We start from the raw sequence: 19,648 nt of genomic DNA on the forward strand, positions 1-19,648 counted from the left end.
ATCATCAATAAATATATTAAGCAGAGTAGGATCCAGTATGGAACACTGCTATAACCCAAAATGCAAACTGAAAGCAACAATTTACCAATCCTCTAAATGTTTTCCAGACCCGGCACCTGTAATGTCTTCTCCCAACCCCTGTTTTCTGTGTGCCCTTATTCACTTTTTAAGATAATATCAAAAAGTAAAGCTCAGACTTCAACTCAGGTCATCTAAAATTGACACAGCCTCAAAACAAGACTTAATACAATCTAAATTCTTAAGCAAGAAATGCCCCCTTCATAAAACTTAAGTCAAAATAAAGAAAGAATAGTTAAAATAAAGTTTCTCTTAACTATTTTAAGTTTCTCATGTTTTAATTGGTGGTTTCTTCTTTTTATGTGTTTTGTAAAAGGTGAAGATGCATTTTAGATGTCTGCTTGTAGTAGGAATAGGCCAGTCGTACCTTTATGCAAACCCCAAACCATACTTAACAGTTGAATTTCATAACAGTAAATCAAGGGGGTTTAAGATACCTTTAACCCCTTTTATATCTGGGACAACCCATTCCTCCCCTCCCACCTACTCAACAATACTAGTGAAATAGAAACAAGGGCTTGCACAGTATGCCTGGAACACCAGAAACTGCCCAGAAAAGAATGAATGGTGTTGGATTGTTGTTTTGTTCCTCCATCATCAATTGGTTGATTTTCTTACCAAAACGGTCTATAACTAGCTGAAGAGTGGTGCACTTGAGGATGCTTCTTGTCCTTTGGCTCCCTACCAATGAGAACCCCAGTGAGGGGTAGAACAGCAGAACCCAACTTTGCCTGTTTCTTTCTGAACTGAATTAAGGAGAAGCTGGTGTGTTGGGAAGGGTGGCGGGTATAAGAGGCAGGAGAAGGTCATGCCTTCCAAACTGCCAGCCCGACCCCTCTCCCCCTTCAGTGTGTGTCCTCCGGGGCGTGGCATTGCCTTCCCTCTCCCCAGTGCTCCCTCTCCCCGGAGCCAGGGAAAGCTGGGGCATGTACCACCCATCCTCCCCTCTTCTTCCCGCTCCCCCTCCCGTGTGCTGTCTGGGTCTGAGGAAGGCTGGGGCCGCACTCAGCCTGCCTTCCTCCCCATGCTTTGGCTAGGGCTGGGAAAGTCTGGGACTGCCCGCCCTCGTGCCTTTTCCCCTCCATGCTCAGGCTGGGGCCTCCTGCACTGCCTGCCCTCACCCCCTCCCCTCACACATGCTCAAGCTGGGTCTGCATGCCGCCTACTGGGGGAGGGGTGGCCTGCCCCTACAGTGTCTTGTCTTCCATAGGGCCCTAGGCAGCCAGGGCAGGGCCTTGTGCAGAAGGGGCAGGGCTGGGGGCTTGCCTCCCCCAGTCATAGGTTCACCCGCTGCCCTTGGGTATAGACTGGAAATATGCTGTACCTTCTGGCCCCTTGAACAGTTATTGCTGTTGTGCAGCAGCGCAACTGCCTGAGTTCTCTCTTGGCGTATTTATTTTTCCAACTGTTGAAGCTGCCTTGGCATCTCTTCAACACACCTAATAGTAAAGCTGTTACAAAAGTGATGCTGCCGGCCACCCACCTAGAGGCTGATATCCCTATTTCTTCTCCTGGGAAATGGGAAACTTCAGAACAAACGTGGTAGAAAAATTATATTGTCTGTTTTGTGAGAGAACTTTTTCCCATGAGAATCTGAGAATTTCAGTGCTACTTAGGCTTATGCTAGCCAGGGCAAAAACACTGCACCAGTGTTTACTGTTAACACCAGAAAGCATCGAGGCATATGAAAGACTGAAATATGTCCAAAGGGTGATTGGGTGGGGAGGAGGGGAGAGGAGTAGAATGAGGATAAAAGAGCACAGTAATTTTCAGATCTTCAGAAAGATGTTTGATTCAGCTCTTACTTGTTTTCTAGCCACTTTGGCTGCTCAGTTGATTCCTGTCACTTTGCTCCTTTGATGTAAGGAAGTCAAGTTACCTGGAGTAAATACTTTTATGGTAGAAAAGCAGCCACCTTCACATTCCAATTTTATTTTGGAAAAACTATCCTTGTGAAGGAATGAAGCAGTTGGTCTGAGTTGTGGTAGTAAAAATTGATTCTGGACTCTGATGATGTTCTTGGTGATATTTTCAATACACAATCCTTTTTATAATAGAGTAACAGATGAGCTATTCAGAACCAGCTGTGGGTAGCACTTATATCAACCACTTGTGTTTTTAAGGAAACTTAAAGAATATGGAGGCAGTTATTAAAAAGTAATGAAGCTGAGATGATAATGTAGAGATAGCTTGGGTTGTCGTCTTCGCTATTTAAAATTGTTTTCTCCTCTATAATAACTTTGAAAGTGTTGTCTACTGTATTTTCACTAGCGTTGCCTCAAGCTTTGTAGTCATACATTTTTTTTGTTCTTGTCTGGTCTCCCACACTATCTGGCATTAGAAAATTATTTCTAAGTGCCTAGGTCACTTTTGAAAATTTTACTCTGGAATTCAAACATTAAAGAACCATTAACATGCCACCTTGGAAGTAAATGTGACTTCTTGTGGTGTAACTAGAAATAATTGTCTAATTGTGATTGTAAAATAGATGGTAAGTGTAAAGTTAGAAATAGTTTCTTAACTCTCTTTGAAAAATTGAATTTAGATTCCTTAATCATTTTTGCACTTTTGAAAACGTTTACCTTTATGTCTATTTAAAAAAAAATTGGGTAGTTTGTACACTAAACCTGCCTCAAGTCTCCCCAGCCAATTTTATTTACTTCTAAAGCAGTGTTTCTCAAAGTGGTCTGCAAAACTTGAGAAACTTGCTAACTGGCTGCTCTGGGTGTGTTTATTTACCTGCTTCATGGTTCCCATTGGTTCTGGTCCGCCGTTTGCAGTCCGTGGGAGCTGTGGGAAGTGGTGGCCTGGCCCACGTTGCTTTCTGCAGTTCTCCTTGGCTGCAAAAGGTGAATGGTGTAGTAGAAGCTGGGCTCTTACTACATTTAAAATGCAGAGCTGCAGCAGGGGTAGCTCCTGGTGTTACCAGATTTGCCCAATACTCTGGGGTATGCTCATTTATCAGGGTTACCCTTATGGGACTGGGGGAAGGTTAACAGTTCTATCAGTGTGCTGTTGGTGCTTACTTGGGCTCTCATATGGAGCTGAATTCTCCCTGCTGCCAATTCCCCCTCCCACTGGAGCTCTCCTGCAGGAACTAGGTTCCTCAGGATGGGGTTCTTCCCACCTTAGCAACACACACAGACACTCACACCCACTAATCAGAGCACGTCTGAGAGGACTGGGTACTCAGCACTCACAAGCTGACCCCCTCATATGTCCCTGGACTCAGCTGGCTGGGTTTCACAGCAATGCCACACTGCACCCTCATGTGCCTTTGGACTCCGTGGGCTGGATTAAACAGCACTTTAAGCTGCCATCCTCATAAGCCCCCAGGTTCAGCACCCCCTATCCCCACTTTCACGCCACAGTCATTCACAGGTAAACCACACGATGAGCAAACCCCACAGGATTTTGGGCACTACAGGGATCTTTAGCTTGGGTACAAGAAGCGTTGTTGCAGAGCGAATGGGGAAGCCAAAACAACACCCCTTAAGGAAGAGTGAGCAAAAGAGAAAGAAAGAGAGAGAAGCAACCAGTTTAACAATGAAAGTGATTTATTTCTGAGTAGTGAATAGATATCAAACAGTTACAATATTAAATCTAACAATTACACTATTAAATCTAAATTGAAGCTGATTACAAATGTTAGGTAACCATATAACAGTTTACATAGGGCAGGGTCAGGAGGCTATGCTTAGAGAGATAGTTGAGAGAGAGAGAAAGAGAGAGAGAGAGAGAGAGAGAGAGAGACCTCACCACTCCACGGAGCTTGCACTGATCGGGGTTCCCAGATGATGACGGTAGCCGGGGGTCCAGAGGGCAGGAGAAAAGCAGGACAGAGCCCCCAGCACGATCAGACAGGAGATGAAGAAGTCTCAATGGAACTGATGCAGTTTAAGTCCAGGTATCAGAACAGTTTTCTTGGGACAAGGATAGGAGTTTTTATAGGGATAGTTCAAAGAGAAAGAGGAGAGACAATAGAGACTGATCACCCCTGGTTATGGGTGATGTTCCTTGAACGAGCTCACAATGCAACTAGGCAGTTTCAGTATTTTAGATGTCAATAGGATCGTTTACTAGAATTGGTATGATAATGACTAATCTGGGTGTGAGCAGGCCTAGGTTCATTAGCATCTGGAGCAGGGATTTCCCATCAGGCAGTGCTTCTCTGCTTTCGGTGTCCCATAGTTCACTGCGGTTCCTGCCTTGGAAGAGCTGCTCTCCATTCTGTATGCTAATGAGATGTCCCTCTGTTCCATCTTTAATGTAAATGAGGCTGGGGTGTTTCCTTAATTGTATCACCCTTGTCTGAAGCAGTTTAGGTGTGTCTTCCCCGGCCTTTTCTTTGCTTTGTCTTTGATTCTAGCAGAGGCCTGAGGGAGGGGGATGGTTTTCCATGAATGTCACTCCATGACTCCCCAAGAGCACAAGGCTGACAGGCGACCATGTTCTGGTTCCCCAAGAATCACAGAGGTGGTGGGTAACACTGGGGCTGGCACAAGCTGGGACTAAGCAGTCCCAGCTTGCACCGGCTCTGGGACCGCTGCAACTCTGCTTCCCCTGCCTCCTCTTGCACTGCTTTCCCCCAGCTCCTGTTCGCCACCCCTTGCTGCCTCTGATACAGAGGCAGCAAGTGGAGGGGGAAGCGAGTAGTCGAGTAGTCACTGTACTCGACTAGTTACTTACATCCCTAATTTAATAAAGTAGAACCTGTTTGGGGGAATTTTGTCTCATATCCATTTGGACTGTCTAGAGTTTATAAAAGACCCTGAAAGAAGGGAAACCAAAGCTGGCACATCTGCAGCACCATGTTATTTCAGCAGGGGGCACCTTAGGGCCCTACAACAGTACCTTGCTGTACAAAGTCAGTTGGACCATTTGGAAACCTCTCCTCTAAACATATATGAAGAAGAAAGTTTATGATAAGCAGTATTCCCCAGTAGGTTTTGAGAAATCTTCTACTAACAAATCCTTCCATTGGCCCTGTGGCTAAACAGAAATTTGTGCTTGATTTTCTTTGGCTACCTCTGTCTATCTTTTCTTTATTTCCCTTTATTCAATATTTGCTGTCATTTGCTGTTTCAACAAATTCTTCTGAGCATGGAGGTGTGGTCTAATACTTTGCAAACCATGGAAGCAAATCTGGCTCTGTGGCAGCCTGTTGTCTGTGAAATAAAAAAATGAGCTTAATACAATTTTGCACTAGAAAAATAAGATTAGAGGCAATGTTTTGGCTCCAAGGCCTAATTTGAAGCTCTGTAAACGTAACAGAAACAACGTTAGTTGCTTTAGTATTCCCTGTAGATGTGTAACAGAGATTCAGACTGGCTAGAGTATGCAGAGTGTATTGGATTGCTTCCACTAGCACATAGCCTAGGTTTCAAATAAAGCACATTTTAAAAAGTGGAGCATGCTTTCATCCCTGATAGATTTTCTTGCCAGTACTACTTTTCTTTCTTTTTATGTGCACACAATAATGTCCTATTTCCAAGGCTGGTATGCAAAATGCATTATTGGGAGGTTTTCAACTTGTTGACAGATTTTGAGGTGCAGCATTTAAGAGAGAAGGGGCAGTTTTGGGTACCAGATTAATTTAGGGCCAGAGCTCAGGTTTGATGTTAAGTCAGGGATATAGTCTGGTTTCTGAATAGATGGTGTGAAAGTCTTATGCAGTTTTGCTTCCAAATGGTAAAAGTCACAAAGGTACGTGTTCTTGTGAGATTTCCACGATCTTGGGCCAAATCTTATGAGAATTTCAGCCAGATTTCAATTGCAAAATAAGGCTTCTTGTTTTCTATATACTCCAGAAACAGAACCATGGGGGGCAGGTTCATATCTGGAGATTTGCTGCTGAAATACTTCTCTTTCTCTCACACTCTAACTCACTGTTTAGGCTACTCATCTTAATCATTTTATGATTAATTGTCAATATCTATCTATGCACTTATGAATCTTTTAAACCATGATATCCTGAGTGATTTGTAATTCCATTGCTAAACTCTTTATGCAGTTTATACACAGAGATTTCAAAGAATTATAGAATACTAGAACTGGAAGGGACCTCAAGACGACATCAAGTCCAGTCCCTGCACTCTTGGCAGGACCACACCATCTGATCATCCCTGATAGATGCTTGTTTAACCTGCAAGTGTTGGTAATAAAGCTAGCAGCAGAATCTAAACTATTTAGGCATTTGAAAACTACACTCTGCTAGTTATGGATCTAGCAGTATGCAAAAATATTGCAAAAAAAAATACATACATACATACATATATGTGTGTGCACATGTATATCTAATCAGTCTAAATCTTACTTAAAACAATACTGTATCCAGTGTCTGTATTCTTGTATATATATATATAGGTTGAATCTCTCCAGTCCGGTACCCTCGGGACCTGATCGGTGCCAAACTATGGGAGGTCAATATCGTCTAATAGCATTACTAACACTTCCACTTGTTACTTGGCTCTTAAGCAGGGGTGGGCTATAATTTTTGATGGGTGGGGGGGCACTCCAAGATTTTGGAAATTGGTCAAGGGCCACATTCTTCCATGATACTAATAGAGGAGGTGTGGGGTCTGGGATGGAGGTTGGGTGCAGAAGGGAGCTTAGGGTAAGGGATTAGGGGGCAGGAAAGGGTTGTGACCTGGAGTGCAGGGGTTTGGGTTATGACCTAGGGCAGGGGACCTAGGGTGCAGGGGTTTGGGTTGTGAAGTAGGGCAGGAGGAGGTTGTGACCTGGGGCAGGGAATTGGGGTACAGGAAGGGGTGCAGAGGGACCTAAGGCAGGAGGGGGTTATGACCTGGGGCGGGGGATTGAGGTATAGGTTCTGGGAGGAGGCTTGGGAGCAGGAGGGGGGGTAGAGAGTTTGGGAGGGAGGGTGCAGAGAGTTTTGTGTGGGAGGGTGCAGAGAGGGTTGGTGGAAGGAAGGGCTGGGGTGCCAAAGGCAGGCTCTGGATGGGAGACTTACCTGGGTGACTCCTGACCAGCAGCCCAGCACATTTCTGAGGCAGCCTCCCTGCTGCTGCAGGGGCCATGTGTGTATGTGAATAACTACAAGCCTGAGGGGAAGAGGGGAGTAGTGCTTTGTGTGCTGCCTGGGGCTCTCCTCTGTGTCCGCAGTCCGGATCCAGTGACTTGGTGGACTGGATGTGGCCCACGGGCCGTATTTTGCCCAACCCTGCTCTTAGGGCATATCTTCACTCGCCATGCCAGAAATCGACGTTCTGGTGTTTGATTTAGCGGGTCTAGCATAAGAGCAGCTCTGAGAGCTGCTCTGGCTGGCTGTACTCCTTGCAGTTTTGAGGAGAAAGGGAAGCTGATGGGAGTATTTGTTCCCATTGGCCTCCCACAGTGGGAACAGTGTCCAGCTCAGCGTTTGGTAAGCCGACTCCAGCTATATACAGTAAAACTCCAGTGGTCCGGCATCCAATGGTCCGGCACCATCTGGAACCCGGAAATGCTCCGGGCAGCTGGACAATTGGAGCTGCTCTGTCCCAGGCTTCCCCGAGTCAGCCGCTGGTCAGTTTCAGCAGCGGCTGACTTGGGGATGCCTGGGGCAGAGCAGCTGGGGTGCTGCCGGGTTGGTCCTGCAGCGCCGAGGGGCACACCCCCCCCCCACTCCACCCGAAAACCCTCATAGCCCCCCCTTCCGATAGTCCGGCATATTTGATAATCCAGCACCCCCTGGGTCCTAAAGGTGCTGGATTATTGGAAGTTTACTGTATTTTATGTTGCTGGACTTGGTACCTTAAGCTGACCTTCCAGACCTGGCCTTTATTTACGTAATCATCTGCAGGTACAGCTGCTCGTAGCTTGTTTTCACCACCCTTTATCGTTCCCAGTCAATGGGAGCTGTAAGAAGTAGCACGGGTGAGGCCAACAGGAGCTCTGAGCGGCCGTACCTGCAGACACTCAGGTATGCATCTGGCAGCCCGCCAGGGTTTAATCCTAGTGAATCATGTCCAGCTAGCAGGCCACTTATTGCCCATCCCTGTCCTATGCTCTTCTTTGCTGACTCCAGCTATATACAGTAAAACTCCAGTGTATATTCTGATCTGTTTTTTGTGTGAGTTATTCATACACATATATTTCACGTGCATATATAGAGTGGCCATCTGTCCCCTCCCCCTTTTTTTTAAACCAGGACAGTCCCTTATTTAAGACCTCCTCTTGGCATCCTGACTTTTTAAAAAAAAACGGGCACATTGTCCTGTGTTTCCTCTGGGACTGTGGGGAGAGGAGCCGCTAGTGCTCAGGGCTTTAGCAGCTGAAGCGCCAAGCACTGGTGGTTCCCCTTCCCACTGCAGGACTGAAGCCCCGAGCACTGGTGGCTCCCCTCCCCTCCCCAACCAGCATGCTGTGGGTTGAACTTTATCCTTGAAGCCGGGCAGGGAGCCACCAGCGCTTGGAGCTTCCACTGCTGGAGCCCTGAGCGCTGACGGCTCCTTCCCCCCTCCACTGTGGGGCTGAAGCCCCAAGCACTTGCAGCTCCCCTCTCTCCTCCCCTCTGCTGTGGGGCTGGCAGCTCCCCCACCCCCCCAGTGGAGCTGAAGCCCTGAGCACCTGCGGCTCCCTCTACCTCCCCCAGCATCAGGGCTGACGGCTGAAGCCATGAGTGCCTGTGGCTCCCCTCCCCCACTGCTGGCTGAAGCCCTGAGTACTAGCATGTCTCCCCTCCTGGTGTCCCATATTTGGCTTAGGGAAATATGGTCACCTATGTATATACAACACAGATATTTGAGCTTTAACTATGTATTACAGATTGAAACTCTCTGGTCTGGCAACATCTGTGGTCCGGCATGATTTTAGTTAGCCGGATTTCCACTTATCATGGGTGTGGTCAGGTTTCTTGTGGTCCCATGAAGTTTGTTTACAGCCACCAGTCCTGGCTCTCCACGTTCTGTGCTGTTACTTAGCTCTAATTTGCCCCTAAATGTCTTCTAAAGTTGTGGCCAGTACAATTTTTTAATATCTCTTCAGTGCCTTAGGAGTTATTTGAATCTCTCATACATTTCTAGCCTCTCTTATATGGAATCAACAGTAACTAGTGTTCTTACGAACTCACTGAACAAAACAAATATGAGGATGCCATGTCTCCAGGAATAAAAAGCCACAGTAATATGTGTCCAAGGCATAAACCCAGAAGTGAAGTGTAATTCTATGGTACATGGTAGTGACATCCTTACCCTATAAAAAACTGGAGACCAGAGCTAGGTGTTTGGTTTCTTTTAAAATGTAAGCACACACTACGTCCCCGTCCCCCTGTTCCCTCCGCCATTGTGATATTTGGCTTTTTAACACTTTTTTTTTCTCCCAGTTTAAGTATTTCTTTAGGATGTCATGCTTTGTCTTCTGGGACTTTGATACTCAAGAATATAACAACAATTTAAAAGTAGATTATTTTCAAGCTTTTTTGTGTGCCTTTTGTTTTCAAGGTGGTCCTAGACGTTGGCTGTGGATCAGGAATCCTTTCGTTTTTTGCAGTTCAGGCTGGAGCTAGAAAAGTCTATGCAGTTGAAGCCAGCTCAGTGGTAAAATATGCTGAGGTATGTGTTTTGTTCAACCAGGTACTGAACTAGGCTATAGGTCTATAGTGTACCACAAAGGCAACCGATATCTAGGACTATGTTTTGCAAATGGCAGTGCTGCAGATTTCTGTTTATAATGTGATGAACAATGTGTGTTATTAGTGTTGGTAATTTAAAAATATCTTTAAAGGTGCTCTAGGTGATACAAAGTAGTACATAATTATAGTAATATAATAAATCATATTTGCCTTCCTTTTTAATAAGAACTCACAGAATAATAATGATTACATCTTTTCTCCCCTCAAAAAAATAGATTTTGATTTTCCATTATTCTTGATATTTCTGCGCAACTATGTACTTTTAAAAACATATTTAACAAAAATTATTTTAAAGTTGGGTGCTCTATTGATTTAATTTCCAATCCCATAGTATAATTGATCAGCTCTTTCCTTATTCTTAGGAAATAGTTGTTCACTTTATTGAGCTATAAAATACATCCTGTTTAAGTAGAGACAGGGGAATCATATATATATAGTAGCCCAGTGTCTGAGAGTCTTTAACGCTGAAATGCTGGCTGTTCCCTCTGGGGGGCGCTGTTGCCTGAAATGCTGGCTGTTCCCGCTGGGCGGCCTGTGCTGCATGGGGAGTGCGGGGCCCAAGCGGCCGCTTGTGCTGCTTGCTCCCCCGCAGCGGCCCGGCTGAGTGGCGCAGAAGTCAGCCGAGTGCCACGGTGGGAGGCGAAGGGGGGCAGGCCGGTGACATGTGGTGTGACAGCGGCTCCAGGCCCCGCCACCTAGCCGTGAATGTCACCACCCCACCCCCCTTTGCCTCCTGCCGTGGCGCTCGGTTGACTTCTGCGCTGCTCAGCCAGGCCGCTGCGTGGGAGCGACCATTTGGGTTCTGCACCCCCCATGCATCATGGGGAGTGTGTAGCCCAAACAGCCATTTGGGCTCCGCAGTCCCCCGAGTGAGAGGCAGGAGGGGGAGGAGAAGTGAAAGAAAGAGACAGAGAGAGAGGCAGGAGGTGGAGGAGAGCTGAGAGAGGGGGAGGCAGTAGGAGGAGGAGAGAGAGAGACAGAGTGAGAGACCGGAGGCTCAGGTGAGAAGACCGATGTGGAAGAGAGTCCTGAAAATCCCGTCTCATGACGGGCTAATTGGTTAGTAACTACTAGAGTCACTGTTTACTAGATATTGTGTTTTTGTATTTCTTTATTATCCAGGTATCTTCCTTTTTCAATGAGCTGTGATACTAATTTAAAGGTGTTAGATGGACAGCACTTGGAACTTGGCAGTCTTTAAGTATAGACAAAACAATTGAGTTTTAATATTTTTCTTTTGGCTCTGATACAGGGCTCCAAAAAGTCTTCCTGTTCATGGCTTTATACACTTGTATCAGTGAATGAATATTTTATAGAAATGTTCTGGATTTAAAGAAGGTAAATAATGTGATATATGTAGAAGTGAGCTAGGAATCGCAATGCATTGCTGTCATATTCCCAGCTGAGGTTAAAAATGCTTAAATAGAAGCTACTTGTTTTTGTGTGTTCTTTTGTTTATACATAAACAAGATTGTGTGTGTGTGTGTGTGTGTGTGTGTATTGTAGATAGTAAATACAGAAAAAGCTTGAATGTAAACACGTCAAATAGCCATGGAAAGACATGTATAGCAGGCCAGCATTTTTTTTTCTGGAGAATCTTTTCTGCCTTCATATTTAGATTATGGAAAAAATGCTCACTGTGTTTTAGTTTTGCTAATTAAAGGAGACCTGTGTATGGAGTCTGTCATTTGCCAAAACCCTCAAAAGGCACCTGAAAAGTTTTATACATCCCCACACCCTCCTCAAAAATATGTATGGCTATGTTCAGATATTGCTGGGACTGCATGGGCAAATTTAGAGGACTTAAAATGTGGTCCAGACTCTTAATGTCATAATAAACTGAAGTATTAACTAGTAGTGCATTAAGATAATGGGACATTAGATCTCTAATAATAAAGAACAACTAGTGGGCTGCGCGTCGGGCTTGCTATGCTCGCCTACCTCCTCCTGCCCCAGCTCCACCACCCCTCTGGCCACTTTTGTGGCCAGAAAGCATGAAAGCTTGATGACATCATTCTGTCTCCCAGCAGGAAAAACTTTTATATAGAGAGAGAGAAAAGGAACTCAAATGCCCCAGGACATTGGAAATGAGAAGTGGAATTTTTTGCCTTTTGGTTACAAATTTGAATCTGATCCCGGTCAGAAGTAAACAAAAGTCATTGTTATCTGTAGGCTGGTCGGTGTTTTACATGAAATGAATTTATAGCCTGTGGGCTGGTAGATTATGTATAAAGAAATGAATGCACATACATATTCTTGGTTGTGACACAGGTTCATGCCACATCTGTGTTCTGTCAAATGCTGTATAAACTTATGGTGCAATATAAACCTTTTGTTAAAATAACTGGGCCCTGTTAGTAGAGAGAGAAAGATCAAGAATCCATTAGGTTTGGTAACTGAATTGCCTTCCCAGGTTTCTTCCGGTGATGTCTAAAATACACTGATTGGGCAGGCTCCACAGCTGGAGACTCTCCTTACACCACTCTGATTTTTGTGGATAAACAGAAGACTTCAGTCCTAAGGCTGTCAACCAGCTCTTATCACACGCACTAAATTAACACCGAAAATAGTTTTTAAAAAAGGGAATATGAATATCAATATCAACCACCTCCAAGGTTAAATGCTACAATTGTTTAACACTATCATACAGTTTATGAGCAGAAATTAAAACTACCTTACTGAGTTTTAACTACAGGAGGAATGTTGGGAGGGGAAAATGCAGTTGCCCAAACTGGAATTTACCCTGGGTATAAGAAGTTGGGCTAACTAATGGCCATATCAGCTTTTTGGTTTTACATTTCATTCTAATTATGTCACTTGCAAGAGCATGACACACCCGCCACTGTGCTGAAATGTGGATTCATTATTGTTTTAGAAGGAACAATGTCACCTATTCAGTTTTCAGCACAAACAATATTAGCTGACAGAGCACTGAATTTCCAAATATCATTTTCTAACGTCTGTGTATGGTCCATATACGGTACTGTGTTCCTTGACACTAACCTATCTAATCTACTTCCTAGGGATGACTAAAACTGAAGAGGGAAATTGAAATATCTTAATTTTCCCCTCTAAATAGCAATCTTCCCTGGCTTTCCAGGGAAGAATAAGAGAGTGTTATAGTGAGTTCTCGTTACTAAGGTTTCCTTTTATAAGATACGTGGCAAGAGGCTGGCTAATACGCTAGGAACTATTGATGTGGACACAACTAGAAAATGAGGACAGACAAATGCATAGAATAAAATGGCAGATCACAACTTTATTGAATTTTAATACTGAGAGGGGCACTACCCACCTATCCCCCATACTCCTCTCTGCCATGCATTTAATTGGTTCAGTCAGTGCAGGAGCTACTGAGCTCCTTCCCGTATAACCTGTAACACTGGGGGGGCTCTTCTCAGCCTGGCCCCCAGGCCTCAGCTTTGTCCTAACATCTCCTCCCTGCAAGGGGACAGTGGACTAAGCAGGGTGAGGACCTCAGCCCATGAGTGTTGCATGGTCTGACCTCCGATCAAACCATGCCTCCTTGCATCACACCACCTGTCCAGTCCATACCTGCATATCTTGTAGCTGTACCTCAGACCTTCCATCTGACCAATGTTATACCATCAGCCCCCAACACTTCTGGCTGACTGTAGTGGATGTCTCTGTGCTGTATCACTGAACTCCCTTTCTCCAGGATACCCCTTATTTCGTTTCTTACTAGCCTTGCCCACATGCATTAGGTCTGCTCTCAGATTGTCTGTCAATGAGGGTACGTCTAGACTACATGCCTCTGACAACAGAGGCATGTATATTAGACTACCAGGTATAGGAAAATGAAGCGGTGATTTAAATAATCGCCGCTTCATTTAAATTTACATGGCTGCCGCGCTCATCCCAGGAGGCATACCTGGGAGATCGACAAATGCCTTTGATGTCGACCCCCACGCGTCTAGACTACCGCACTGAGCCAACAAACAGCTGATCCAACTTTGTGTCATCCGCAAATTTTATCAGGACACTTCCACTTTTGGTGCCAAGGTCAGCGATAAAAAGATTGGCAAGTGGGAAGCTGCTCCAAGTTTACCAGTTAACCAGTTAAATCTTCACATCCCTAACTAAAACACCATGTTCAGAAGCTTCAGGGAGTAGCTGGGTTAGTCTGTACAGAATGAATTTAAAAAAAAAACAGGTCTGGTAGCACTTAATAGGCTAAACATATAGATGGTATCATGAGCTTTCGTGGTCACAACCACAGTAAAACTCCAATCATCTGAAGAAGTGGGCTGTTCCCACGAAAGCTCATGATACCATATATATGTTTTGTTAGTCTATAAAGTGCCACCAGATCAGTTTTTGTTTTTTAAGTTAAAACACCATGAAATATTATAATTTGACATCTAGTTTATTAAATAAAGCTCACAGAGTGGTTCAGTAACTTTAATTTTTTATTGTGCACTTTTCACTTAATTCCAGAATCTAGTAACTCACTTAGCCTTCATTAGCAATGTTCTACTAAATAACCTCTGGGCTATAACAAGAATGAATTTGTTTCCATCAGTTTCTTTCTGGTTACAGTCATCATTTCTCTTGTGGTGTTTCTTGCCATCTCTTTCAAATGTCAGTAGTGTTTACTGCAGAATGTGAAATTAACAAGTTCATTGAGGCATTTCTAGAGCAAATAATAGAAATATCCATAAAGCTGGTAATAGTGAGGAACTTTACCCAGATATCTGTTGGGAAAATAATGCAGAAAAACACAAAATGTCCAATGCGTTTATTAGAATGTGTTTGGGCACAATTTCAGATGGTAGAGGAAGTAATCTGTGAGCAGCCATTTAGACTTGATTCTGACTAACAGGGAGGAATTGATTGTGAATCTGATGGTGAAAGGCAGCTTGGATGAAAGTGGTCATGAAATGATAGGCTTCCCTAATTCTAAGGAAAGGAAGGAATGAGAGTAACCAAATAAGGACAATGGGACTTTTAAAAAATGGTCTTTTATAAACTCAGAGAGTTATTAGGTAAGGTCCCTTTGGAAGAAACATCTAAGGGGAGAAAGTGGTTCAGGAGAACTAGCTGCTTTTGAGACAGTATTAAAAACACAACAACAAAGTCTCCTGATTCAAAGGAATGTTAAGAAGTATAGTAAGAGGCCATGTTTTGCCTTAGGAGTTTGTTGAATACCTGAAAATCAAAAAGAAATCCTACAAGTGGAAACATGGATAGATTGCTTAGACCAGGCATGTCCAAAGTCCGGCCCGCGGGCCAATTGCGGCCCGTGTTCCGGTTTAATACGGCCCCCGCTTCCTCCCCCTCTCCTGGCTCCCCGGCGCTCTTTTGAACTGGCGCGCCCAGCGCGCCGCTTCCGGCCGCGCCGCCGCCGCCCATGGCCTCCGCGGTCCTAGAGCCTGCCCTGTAGGGCATGTCTGCAGCCCCGCTCCCCCGCTCGGCTGCGGGTTCGCCCTGCCCCCGGGCCGCTGTGAGGCCGGCGTGTCCTGCGCTCTCCGCCCGCCTCCGACCCCGCGGGCCCTCCGCCTTGGGGCTGAGGGTGCGGGGACGGCCCTCACGCATGTTCACTTCTTCAAATCTGGCCCTCTTTGAAAAACGTTTGGACACCCCTGGCTTAGACTGAGTACAAAAGAATAGCACAAGTATGGAGGGACAAAATCAAAACCAGGTGGAATGAGTACAAGCCAGAATACAGGTTAAAGACTATTTAGATAAGTTAGCTGTATTGAAGTTAATAGGGCCGAAGAAACTAGCTGACACAGTCTTGGAACTATTAATGATTATCTTGGAGAACTCAGCGGTATTGCTTTGCTACCTGGAAAGATGCTGGAACATATTATGTAACAATCAGTTTGTAAGCACTGGAGGATGATAGGGTGATAAGTGGATTTGCAGCCTGTGTGGATTTGTCAAGAATAGGTCATGCCAACCTTAACTTAATTTCCTTCTGTGACAATATTACTGGTCTAGTGGCTGGGGGAAGCAATAGTTATGATATATGTTGATCTTTACACTGTAGCACATGACATTATCCTAGGCAAACTAGGGAAATGTGATTTAGGTGAAATTATTATAAGGCGGGCACACAAATGATTGAATAACCATACTCAAAGAGTAGTTCTCAGATTGTGAGAATGTTTACAGTGGGGTCCTGCTGGGATCACTCCTGGGTCTGGAGCTAATCATTATTCTGATTAATCACTTGAATGATGGAGTGGAGAGTGTGCATATACTGTAGAATCAGCGGGTGACACCCAGCTGGGAGGGGTTGCAAACACTTTAGAAGATAGGATTAGAATTCCAAAACAGCTTTGATAAAAAAAATGGGCCTGAATTCAGTAAAGATATATGCCAAGTACTACACTTAGGAAGGAAAAATCAAACACACAACTACAAAATGGGAAATAGCCAGCTAAGTGATAGTATTACTGAAAGGAATCTGTAGGTTATAGTGGATCACAAATGGCGTATGAGCCAACAATCTGATGCTGTTTCAGAAAAGGATTCTATCACTCTGAGTGCAGGAGAGCCACATGTAAGATATAGAAGATAATTCTTCCTCTCTACTTCGCAGTGATGAGACCCTCGTTGGGAAACCATGTCTAGATTTTGTGTCCCCACATTAAGAAAGATGTGGACAAATTGGAGAGAGTCCAGTGGAGAGCAACAAAAACACGTAACCTATGAGGAAAGGTTAAAAACACAGGCATGTTTAATCTTGAGAAAAGCACACTGAGCGGGGAGACCTACTAAGAGTCTCCAGATACGGTAAGGGCTGTTACAAAGAGGACCCAAAAGCTAGGTCACAAAGTAATAGGCTTAATCTGCTGCAAGAGAAATGTAAATAAGGTATTAGCTAGCAAAAACTTTCTAATTGTAAGGGTATTTCAGTGCTGCAAAAAGCTTCCAAAGGAAGCTTATGGAATCCATGTCATTGGAGACTTTTAAGAATAGATTAAACAAACATCTGTTGAGCTACACTTGGTCTTGCCTTCCTGGAGGGCAAGGTTTAACCTGATGACCTTTGAGTTTTCTTTTAGCCCAACATTTCTATGATTGTTCCAGCATCACTGGAAGAAAGATGAGGCAATGTATGATGATAAATTAGGCCACAAATTCATTCACTTAGTGCATCCTATAGCACTCAAGAATATATTATGTGATGCAAATCATGCTAATTTCTTTAATTTTGTCCATCCTTTTTAGAAGGGTTGATGGCTCCCCCTTCGTCTTTGTGTGAGGATTGAGGAAGCTGGAGAAAGGGGGAAAGGTTGTCTCGCCATCATACCAGATGTTTAGAGCTCTCTAACATCTTCCCTTGTTTCCCAAACCCTCTTCCTTAGCTCTCTGCATGGATGCTTTCCACTAAATCCCCTTCCAAATCCATTTGATCAGAGAACCATGTCCCCCTTGTAATGAGCACGGAGTTGACACCTGCCACAAAGAAGCATCAGTAATTAGCTTAGTTGCCCCCTCCCCACCTTTATTAGTCATTTTAACCCAATATTTACCAATTCATTCCCTCAGATGGGCCACACACACTTTGGTCTGATAGGTGTACCCCATCCTTCCTGAACAACAGGGGTGCCCATTATCATATTTCCAGGTGAGCAATTGCCAATCCATCTTGGTGGCCTCTGAGTTTAGCCAGCTCCTTGCTCGTGTGTCTCCTACTGTTATCAGCCTGTGATGGCTTTACGGCTTCCCACTCTATCCCGCTTTGCACATTTCAGACCAAATCATTGTCCCTGTCACTCAGAAATCCTGAATATGTCCCACATAAAAGTGAAAAACAATCACATCAGCTGTCTGTTTCCTGCCTGCCAAAGAGTGTACTGGGGCATCAGCTGGTCCCAGAGCATGGCCCTCCCTCCATACCAACCTGGCCTTGCCTTGCTACCAAGGCCAGCTGCAAACTCTAGATGACCTGGCAGCCTGCCTGTGTGCCCATTGTATAATAGTGTTTGCCTGATTGCTGAGAGGGCTTCTGTGGAAGTGTCTGCAGCATAAATATCACTCAATATGGAGAGGCCTGTCCCCAGCTGGCCACTTTCTTCCTGGTGCAGTCACCCCCCTGTGGTCACTTTGCAGTATAACTATCAACTGCGCTTGCTGCCCTCTGTGGTCATTGCAGAGCATAATTGTCCCTTCTGTCAGACCCCCTCCATTTCCATGTTATGGAAAACAATCGAATTCCAGGCACATCCCATTTTCTTGGCACAATCAAACCCTAACCTTGCTTTAAATTAGGATAAGAGGAAGCTACATCCCAAATTTAGGAGGGGTTTTTGAACAAATGGACTCATGGATGGATGGACGGACTCTCAGACAGACAGATGCACAAACTCTCTAATATATATGTATATATTTTATTCAGTTGTTTAAGCTATTTCCCTTTGCAATAAGAGAATAGTATTTCAGTCTGTGCTGTGCAGTACTGCTCTGACCTTTCCAGTGTGTGGTAATTTAATTTGCTGGCATTTACATTTTCTCCTGTGGCTTCACTAACCTGTGCTGGAAAGATAAATGGACAGATTCTGCAGTCTGTACTATAGGTGTACATCTGGTGTAACTCCAGAGAAGCCAGTAGTGTTACTTTGGATTTAAGCTCATATAAATGAAAAGAATTTGGCCTAAAGATTGCAGCATGCATTAAAACACTATATCAAATGTGACTCCCTATTGCAGTCCAAGGAATAGAATCGGTTCTTTTTCTTCCCATACTGTGATAGTGTGCCTTGCTTAAAATAATGAGATTCGCAGGACCTCTGATGATAGCTGTCATCCTCCGCTTTGCCTTCCTGTGAACATTCCTCGCAAACTGGAAAATCTAGGGATGTTAAATTTAGATTGATAAACTAATTGAATAGTCGATGGGATTTTGATTGATTATTCGATTAGTCTACAAGGGTGCCTCTGCCTTTGAACTATAGCAAGAGCCCAGCCAGTTGTACAGTTCAAAAGTGGAAGCCCCGCAGGGAGCGCGGGACCAGCAGGGGACTGGCCCTGCGCTCCCTGCAATGTCTCAGCCTTTGAAATGTACAAGAGTCCCAGTGGGTTCTCCCTCTGGCCTTATGCTCCTTGCAGGGCTTGTACATTTCAAAAGCAGAACTGCAGCAGAACCGGTGCAAAAAGAGACTGTTCAGTCCCCGCTTGCACCATTTCCTGCTGTCCCTCTATGTCCCCTGCCCCCTGGGGAGACAGTGCTCGGGGAACCAACTTTTAAATCAGCTTCTGCTCCCCTCTTTGCTGCCTCTCTCCGATAGAGACAGCAAGGGAGGGAGGGGGGACTATTCGTGTCATTAGTTGGCTAGCTGATAAGCTTATCAGATAGTCGACTAGTCGCTTACATTGCTAGAAAATTCATTCATGCACTGTCCTCAACAAACTATGGAAGAGAGAGTCCATTCCCACTAGCACTGATTCATCTATTAGTAGCCTCTCTCCACTTCTTCTTTTCAGAAGTGTCTGTACAGTATATAGAAACCTTGTGTGTCCAGCTCGTTAGCTAGTTTTCAGACTAATGTGCCAACTTTTCTCCTGTTCCATGACTCTATACCTTGGATATGCAACTACTGACAGCTGGATCCTGTGCCACATAGTAACTCTGCCTGCAAGAGGGGGAAAAGATGAACAGCCTTTGCCCAACAAAACAAACAACGTGGTGCTTGAGGGAGGGAGAAGTGTAGTTAAAACTCCTTGTCGGTATACAACTGAGCCACAAAGTGAGTGCATAATCTCAGTCTTTAACTTCATTATAGTCAATCCATTAGGCAAAAACAGGGAAATAAGACTGGAGAGTGGGTACCTGGCAATAATACTAGAACTGTGTAAACATAAAATGTTATTCTAAGCAGCTCATGTGAGGCCATGGGGGAAAAAGCAGCATTACTAGGCTGAATTTTTTTTTAAATGTAGAGCATTTGAATAAACAGGAAGACAGCG

The 19,648-nt window shown here is 44.6% G+C and overlaps 1 protein-coding gene across 2 annotated transcripts in view; it reads left to right on the top strand.

The window, feature by feature from the left end:
- The window catches only part of LOC102449863 (histone-arginine methyltransferase CARM1-like), a 142,527-nt gene that overhangs the window by 82,022 nt on the left and 40,857 nt on the right, over window positions 1-19,648 (top strand). For both annotated transcript variants that reach the window (XM_075931655.1, XM_006129900.4), the window contains one exon: window positions 9,519-9,629. In XM_075931655.1, coding sequence (XP_075787770.1) covers window positions 9,519-9,629 — 111 coding nt within the window. The remainder of the gene's footprint in view (window positions 1-9,518; window positions 9,630-19,648) is intronic.

The sequence above is a fragment of the Pelodiscus sinensis genome, chromosome 6 (assembly GCF_049634645.1).
Source record: "Pelodiscus sinensis isolate JC-2024 chromosome 6, ASM4963464v1, whole genome shotgun sequence".
Taxonomy (NCBI): Eukaryota; Metazoa; Chordata; order Testudines; family Trionychidae; genus Pelodiscus; species Pelodiscus sinensis.